The sequence below is a fragment of the Poromitra crassiceps genome (assembly GCF_964638095.1).
Source record: "Poromitra crassiceps genome assembly, chromosome: 3".
Classification (NCBI taxonomy): domain Eukaryota; kingdom Metazoa; phylum Chordata; class Actinopteri; order Beryciformes; family Melamphaidae; genus Poromitra; species Poromitra crassiceps.
The window spans coordinates 41257447-41266367 of NC_139625.1; the positions used below are offsets into that span (position 1 = coordinate 41257447).

Genomic DNA, 8921 nt, shown 5'->3' on the forward strand with positions numbered 1-8921 from the left:
GGTAAATGAAGATAGTACGTTGCGCCATCCAAAGGTTATGAATGTCAATATTCCAACAATTCTGACTATTAAAATTTGTTTTAATCGTCATCACCCCCCCCCCCCCCCCCCCTTCCATTGCTCCGCCCCCTCTGCCAATCTGGGGAGAGCCGTAGACTAGCACATGCTTCCTCCAATACATGTGCAGTCACCAGTTTCGCCGGCAGGTCGGAGCACATGGGAGGATAATGCTATTCCCACCAGTTCCCCTCCCCCTGAACAGGCGCCCCAACCGAACAGAGGAGGCGCTAGTGCAGCGACCAGGACTCATACCCCACTGGCTTCCCACCCGCAGACAATTGTGTCTGTAGGAATGTCTCACCAAGCCGGAAGTACCGCTGCCAGGAATTGTATACGGGTCTCCACGGTGGTAGGCAAGTGCTCTACACTAGTCAGACGCCCGAGAATAGGATATCTTGAAGAAAAATATACGCAATGAAGAAGTTCCCATCAAGAATGTGCAGCAGTTTAACAAGGCTACACTACACAAAGTGAGAGCACAAGCTGATCAAATAATAGCGGTGTACATGGTAACGTTAACTTAGCGGGCTGTTTGCCCTAAGTGCTATAGAACAATGTGATACAGGGCTGTTTGCCCCAAGTGCTATAGAACAATGTGATACAGGGCTGTTTGTCCTAAGTGCTATAGAACAATGTGATACAGGGCTGTTTGTCCTAAGTGCTATAGAACAATGTGATACAGGGCTGTTTGCACTAAGTGCTATAGAACAATGTGATACAGGGCTGTTTGCCCCAAGTGCTATAGAACAATGTGATACAGGGCTGTTTGTCCTAAGTGCTATAGAACAATGTGATACAGGGCTGTTTGCACTAAGTGCTATAGAACAATGTGATACAGGGCTGTTTGCCCCAAGTGCTATAGAACAATGTGATACAGGGCTGTTTGCACTAAGTGCTATAGAACAATGTGATACAGGGCTGTTTGTCCTAAGTGCTATAGAACAATGTGATACAGGGCTGTTTGTCCTAAGTGCTATAGAACAATGTGATACAGGGCTGTTTGCACTAAGTGCTATAGAACAATGTGATACAGGGCTGTTTGCCCCAAGTGCTATAGAACAATGTGATACAGGGCTGTTTGTCCTAAGTGCTATAGAACAATGTGATACAGGGCTGATTGTCCTAAGTGCTATAGAACAATGTGATACAGGGCTGTTTGCCCTAAGTGCTATAGAACAATGTGATACAGGGCTGTTTGCCCCAAGTGCTATAGAACAATGTGATACAGGGCTGTTTGTCCTAAGTGCTATAGAACAATGTGATACAGGGCTGTTTGTCCTAAGTGCTATAGAACAATGTGATACAGGGCTGTTTGTCCTAAGTGCTATAGAACAATGTGATACAGGGCTGTTTGTCCTAAGTGCTATAGAACAATGTGATACAGGGCTGTTTGTCCTAAGTGCTATAGAACAATGTGATACAGGGCTGTTTGTCCTAAGTGCTATAGAACAATGTGATACAGGGCTGTTTGTCCTAAGTGCTATAGAACAATGTGATACAGGGCTGTTTGTCCTAAGTGCTATAGAACATTGTGATACAGGGCTGTTTGTCCTAAGTGCTATAGAACAATGTGATACAGGGCTGTTTGCCCTAAGTGCTATAGAACAATGTGATACAGGGTTGTTTGCCCTAAGTGCTATAGAACAATGTGATACAGGGCTGTTTGTCCCAAGTGCTATAGAACAATGTGATACAGGGCTGTTTGTCCTAAGTGCTATAGAACAATGTGATACAGGGCTGTTTGTCCTAAGTGCTATAGAACAATGTGATACAGGGCTGTTTGCCCTAAGTGCTATAGAACAATGTGATACAGGGCTGTTTGTCCTAAGTGCTATAGAACAATGTGATACAGGGCTGTTTGCCCTAAGTGCTATAGAACAATGTGATACAGGGCTGTTTGCCCTAAGTGCTATAGAACAATGTGATACAGGGCTGTTTGTCCTAAGTGCTATAGAACAATGTGATACAGGGCTGTTTGTCCTAAGTGCTATAGAACAATGTGATACAGGGCTGTTTGTCCTAAGTGCTATAGAACAATGTGATATAGGGCAGTTTGTCCTAAGTGCTATAGAACAATGTGATACAGGGCTGTTTGTCCTAAGTGCTATAGAACAATGTGATACAGGGCTGTTTGTCCTAAGTGCTATAGAACAATGTGATACAGGGCTGTTTGTCCTAAGTGCTATAGAACAATGTGATACAGGGCTGTTTGCCCTAAGTGCTATAGAACAATGTGATACAGGGCTGTTTGTCCTAAGTGCTATAGAACAATGTGATACAGGGCTGTTTGTCCTAAGTGCTATAGAACAATGTGATACAGGGCTGTTTGTCCTAAGTGCTATAGAACAATGTGATACAGGGCTGTTTGTCCTAAGTGCTATAGAACAATGTGATACAGGGCTGTTTGTCCTAAGTGCTATAGAACAATGTGATACAGGGCTGTTTGTCCTAAGTGCTATAGAACAATGTGATACAGGGCTGTTTGTCCTAAGTGCTATAGAACAATGTGATACAGGGCTGTTTGTCCTAAGTGCTATAGAACAATGTGATACAGGGCTGTTTGCACTAAGTGCTATAGAACAATGTGATACAGGGCTGTTTGCCCCAAGTGCTATAGAACAATGTGATACAGGGCTGTTTGTCCTAAGTGCTATAGAACAATGTGATACAGGGCTGATTGTCCTAAGTGCTATAGAACAATGTGATACAGGGCTGTTTGCCCTAAGTGCTATAGAACAATGTGATACAGGGCTGTTTGCCCCAAGTGCTATAGAACAATGTGATACAGGGCTGTTTGTCCTAAGTGCTATAGAACAATGTGATACAGGGCTGTTTGTCCTAAGTGCTATAGAACAATGTGATACAGGGCTGTTTGTCCTAAGTGCTATAGAACAATGTGATACAGGGCTGTTTGTCCTAAGTGCTATAGAACAATGTGATACAGGGCTGTTTGTCCTAAGTGCTATAGAACAATGTGATACAGGGCTGTTTGTCCTAAGTGCTATAGAACAATGTGATACAGGGCTGTTTGTCCTAAGTGCTATAGAACAATGTGATACAGGGCTGTTTGTCCTAAGTGCTATAGAACAATGTGATACAGGGCTGTTTGTCCTAAGTGCTATAGAACAATGTGATACAGGGCTGTTTGTCCTAAGTGCTATAGAACATTGTGATACAGGGCTGTTTGTCCTAAGTGCTATAGAACAATGTGATACAGGGCTGTTTGCCCTAAGTGCTATAGAACAATGTGATACAGGGTTGTTTGCCCTAAGTGCTATAGAACAATGTGATACAGGGCTGTTTGTCCCAAGTGCTATAGAACAATGTGATACAGGGCTGTTTGTCCTAAGTGCTATAGAACAATGTGATACAGGGCTGTTTGTCCTAAGTGCTATAGAACAATGTGATACAGGGCTGTTTGTCCTAAGTGCTATAGAACAATGTGATACAGGGCTGTTTGTCCTAAGTGCTATAGAACAATGTGATACAGGGCTGTTTGTCCTAAGTGCTATAGAACAATGTGATACAGGGCTGTTTGTCCTAAGTGCTATAGAACAATGTGATACAGGGCTGTTTGTCCTAAGTGCTATAGAACAATGTGATATAGGGCTGTTTGTCCTAAGTGCTATAGAACAATGTGATACAGGGCTGTTTGTCCTAAGTGCTATAGAACAATGTGATACAGGGCTGTTTGTCCTAAGTGCTATAGAACAATGTGATACAGGGCTGTTTGCCCTAAGTGCTATAGAACAATGTGATACAGGGCTGTTTGTCCTAAGTGCTATAGAACAATGTGATACAGGGCTGTTTGTCCTAAGTGCTATAGAACAATGTGATACAGGGCTGTTTGTCCTAAGTGCTATAGAACAATGTGATACAGGGCTGTTTGTCCTAAGTGCTATAGAACAATGTGATACAGGGCTGTTTGTCCTAAGTGCTATAGAACAATGTGATACAGGGCTGTTTGCCCTAAGTGCTATAGAACAATGTGATACAGGGCTGTTTGTCCTAAGTGCTATAGAACAATGTGATACAGGGCTGTTTGTCCTAAGTGCTATAGAACAATGTGATACAGGGCTGTTTGCCCTAAGTGCTATAGAACAATGTGATACAGGGCTGTTTGTCCTAAGTGCTATAGAACAATGTGATACAGGGCTGTTTGTCCTAAGTGCTATAGAACAATGTGATACAGGGCTGTTTGTCCTAAGTGCTATAGAACAATGTGATACAGGGCTGTTTGTCCTAAGTGCTATAGAACAATGGGATACAGGGCTGTTTGTCCTAAGTGCTATAGAACAATGTGATACAGGGCTGTTTGTCCTAAGTGCTATAGAACAATGTGATACAGGGCTGTTTGTCCTAAGTGATATAGAACAATGTGATACAGGGCTGTTTGCATTAAAGGAACACTCCGCCCATTTTCAACCAGCTTTGTATCATTAGAACATCAGTAGTATATCAGAAAACTGTAAACGGTTTTGAAGTCTGTCATTTACTTTGACAGTTATTGAGTGTTAAAGTGTGGACCAGTGACATCACTGGTCCACACTAACTCAAATTAATAACTCATTAACTCAAATCAACTCTCAATAACTGTCAAACTATTCATCATTAATCTAGTTTGACAGTTATGGAGAGTTGATTTGAGTTAATGAGTTATTAATTTGAGTTAGTGTGGACCAGTGATGTCACTGGTCCACACTTTAACACTCAATAACTGTCGAATTAAATGACAGACTTCAAAACAGTTTACAGTTTTCTGATATACTACTGATGTTCTAATGATACAAAGCTGGTTGAAAATGGGCGGAGTGTTCCTTTAAGTGCTATAGAACAATGTGATACAGGGCTGTTTGTCCTAAGTGCTATAGAACAATGTGATACAGGGCTGTTTGTCCTAAGTGCTATTCATAGCTTTCAAGGGGCGTTACGTGCTGCCGGGAACGCCCACCTGGCGGTCAAAAAACAAACTTGTTCATTCGCTGCCAGCCAAGTCGACTAGGTTCTCACACAGTGTTTGTTCAGCCGTTTGTACACACGTCTTTGCGGCCAACATTTCCTCAAAGGTAAGCTCAAGTAACGTTACAATAATGATTAAAATACCCCGTTAACGTTACTTGAGCTTACCTTTGATGAAATGTTGGCCGCAAAGACGTGTGTACTTTGATGGTAGCCATTTGCCCTCCCCAGCGACTGAACCACGTCTAATCGCACAAATACACAACCTCCTCCTGTCTGAGTTTTCTTTCTCCGACGGCATTCTGTAAAAGCACAAGCCAGGCGTGTCTCCTCGTCGGTTTAGTGCAACCGATAGCACAACAGGTAGGCTATGCGGCACTTTGGCTGAACAAACAGCGTGAGTCGACTCGCAGGCAACGGAATGAACAGGTTTTTTTCTGACCGCCAGGTGGGCGTTCCCGGCAGCACGTAACGCCCCTTGAAAGCTATGAATAGAACAATGTGCTACAGGGCTGTTTGTCCTAAGTGATATAGAACAATGTGATACAGGGGTGTTTGTCCTAAGTGCTATAGAACAATGTGATACAGGGTTGTTTGTCCTAAGTGCTATAGAACAATGTGATACAGGGCTGTTTGTCCTAAGTGCTATAGAACAATGTGATACAGGGCTGTTTGTCCTAAGTGCTATAGAACAATGTGATACAGGGCTGTTTGTCCTAAGTGCTATAGAACAATGTGATACAGGGCTGTTTGTCCTAAGTGCTATAGAACAATGTGATACAGGGCTGTTTGTCCTAAGTGCTATAGAACAATGTGATACAGGGCTGTTTGTCCTAAGTGCTATAGAACAATGTGATACAGGGCTGTTTGTCCTAAGTGCTATAGAACAATGTGATACAGGGCTGTTTGTCCTAAGTGCTATAGAACAATGTGATACAGGGCTGTTTGTCCTAAGTGCTATAGAACAATGTGATACAGGGCTGGAAAGACAGCTCCTTTGTTTTCTTCTCATTAGAAGAGGCCGCCTCACACTCCACCCTTGACTGCCTCGTTATTCCTTTAATTAATCAGTTCTCATCAATGGCACCTCTCCTTCTTTCAAGGGCTCTACATCCCGCTATTTACCGCCTCCATTTTCCTCCAGCCATCCGGCATGTGTTTCTTTTATCATTTCGGAAAGCTTTCACCTCCTCCCCCCCCAAAAAAGTCCTGGCGTTCCTCCTCCTTCCTCCTCTGCCTGGGACCCCTGTCTGATTATTATGCCATTAAGCCTCTCCTCCTCTCCTCTGAAGGAGCAGCAGGGTCCCTCTCCAATCTAAAGAAGTCCTGGCGTTTTTTCCCCCTCCTCTCCTTGAAATGAGCCGGCGACGCGTGCCTGAGTTTCTAATTGGCGTGGCCGTCCCCGGAGACGGCCCCCTCCCTTCCTCCTAATGAAAAGACCTCGGCCTTAATTACACTTTCCAAACGCTGATTGTTATTGACAAAACTCCTGTGGCTCGGACAAACGACGGCAGATTAGCTCCATTACAGGCAGCCCTCCAAGAAGAGAAAGAGAGGGATTTCAAATCGACAATGCAAAGTGAGGGGGGGTGGGCGAAAAAAAGCTTTTTTTTTTCTTTCTTTCATGTACCTCCCTCTTAATTGTTTTGGCCGTTGCTTCCACTTAAGACGTCTCTTTCTTCCCCGATGCCTCTTTTCTGTTCATTGTGTTGCCGTTAGTGTATTTATAGCGAGGGGACAAAAGCCCAGTTATGTTACTTGGGAGAAAATGTTCATCTTTTGTCAATAGACAGGATTGCTGATGGCAGCGTGGGTAAACAGGAGGATTTGGCCTAATGCTTTTGTTTGCCTGCAAAAGGTACATAGACTGTCTAAAGCTGATAGGGCTGGAAGGTCCAAAATCAACAGCTAGCATCAAGACAGCCTGCACTCCATATATTGCCTGCAATCGATTGCTGATTAAAAAAAAATATATAAATTTAAATAAAGAGTAAAACATATTGGACTCATTTATCTAAAAATAAATCTTCCATTCTAAATTGTCTCATTTTACCATTATTTTACCCTTTGCCACATTTCCCCATTTTATCTAGTGTTGCTTTGCATGTCTTCCACTGCTAAGTAGACTGGGTTAGACCTGGGCAGCTGTGCCTGTTGTGCAGTGGCTTTTCTCCAGGCTCAATAATATCTCTGGCGTCGCCCTGATTCATCTGGGACAGAGCGCACAGTTTCACAGTGGGGGTCCTTTCATTGCCTCTCTAATGGGAAGCTGTGATACATCATGCCATGCAGATAGCCAATCGCACCCTAGTCCCGAGGCATAAGCACACATGCACACACACACACACACACACACACACACATGCAGACACACACACGCACACACACGACAGGACAGGAATAATAAAGCACACGCTCTGAGCCCCCTAAGGCATCTGGGCAAACAGCCCCCACACTCCACCAAATCTGACCTCTGATGATGATGTCATGGCCACCGCACCGCTGCCCCACCACCCACCACTGATCCTAACTGATGATGATGTCATCATCCAGCAATGTCAAAATATTCTTATTGTTTAGTGCAGTAAATGTTGGCATAATGGCTTAGTATGGGTCTCCTTTACCACGATTAAATGCATAAACGTTAAGTACAGTGCTGTGCATGTTGTAACAGATAAAATTACACTAGAGGTACTGTCACATTTTATTCTTCTATTTTGCCTTTTTTTAAACAGCCTATGAAATCCATATTTGAAGACAAATGGAATGATTTCATGTCCAGTGTATCAGTGTGCACTGTGCCTGCCTTTGATGCGCTGCTGTAGTAGTTAGGTGCTGCACCAGATTGTATAAAGGGAATAAAACCAAACAGAGACATTTTATGGGGACTGTTGGTCTCAGGAGGTGCAGAAAATGCCTTGTGCGCTGTAGTGATTTTGAACACCGTGAATCACTTGGACTGAGTATGTTGTAAGTGTTGTCGGGGGTGGGGGAGGGGGCGGGGGGGGGTGCCATGTACGGAGAGTGTTTTTGTGTCCGGTGATGCGGCGGCAGGGGGGATGGAATAACTTCTATTGAGTGTGTTCAAGTGTTTGTGGCAGGTGAAAGGAGAAAAAATACCTTGTATTGTCCTTTTAAAAAAGGCTTTGCAGGCCTCACAGGAGGCCACGCCATAGTGATACCCCGAGGCTATATCTCCACAGACCAGGCACAGCCTCTTGGGGATGGAGTTCAACATGTATTCGCACTTTATGGGCGAGTCCTCCATGATGGTGCTGGAGCAGTCATCGTAACGCTTGCGGCAGCTGCCCACCCCGAGCCCACCGGGGGTGAACATGGGCGGAGAGTCCAGGCCGTTGGAGTGGCTGTTCATGGCGCTGACATAGCCGCCGCTGGCGTCCGAGTTGCCGCTGGGGCTGTGGTGGCTGACCGTGTCGATGACCGAGGAGGGGCTGGACGGCTCCGTCTTGATGTAGGACCCACAGCTGGAGGGTAGGTGCCGGTCATCAGCGGCCATTCTATTCAGCAGCCTGGGGGGGGATGGAGGAGAGGGAGGGGCAGAGGAGGAAGATGATTAGCAGAAGGCTTCAGAGGGTGGTGTGACTGACACATGACCAAAATCAATGATTGATGTTAAACACAAACTGAAACTGCATGGATGATGTAGCCAAAATATCCATTCAAAATTCAAATGTTGCATTCATGACAATTACAACACAAAATTCTCTATTTTCCTACAACTAAGCATCATGTTGACTTCCTAGAGAAAAACATTTTTAGACCGTCACAGAAAGACAAGGCTTGACAGACAGCCTATATTCAATGACAGTTCAACTGCCTTTGTAGGGTAGATGTCAAACACTTGAGTTTCTTTATTCTTCGCTTGAATGTTTCCCTTATGG

General features: G+C 44.2%; 1 protein-coding gene across 1 annotated transcript in view; it reads right to left on the reverse strand.

Annotated features, from left to right (window-relative positions):
* esrrb (estrogen-related receptor beta) overlaps positions 1-8549 on the reverse strand; it is a gene marked incomplete at its 3' end in the record, with an annotated part of 47192 nt that extends 38643 nt beyond the window's left edge. The window contains 1 exon segment of the mRNA XM_083634005.1: positions 8140-8549. Within this exon segment, the coding sequence (XP_083490131.1) occupies positions 8140-8536 (397 nt within the window). The 5' untranslated portion in view covers positions 8537-8549.
* Positions 8550-8921: the final 372 nt, after the last annotated feature.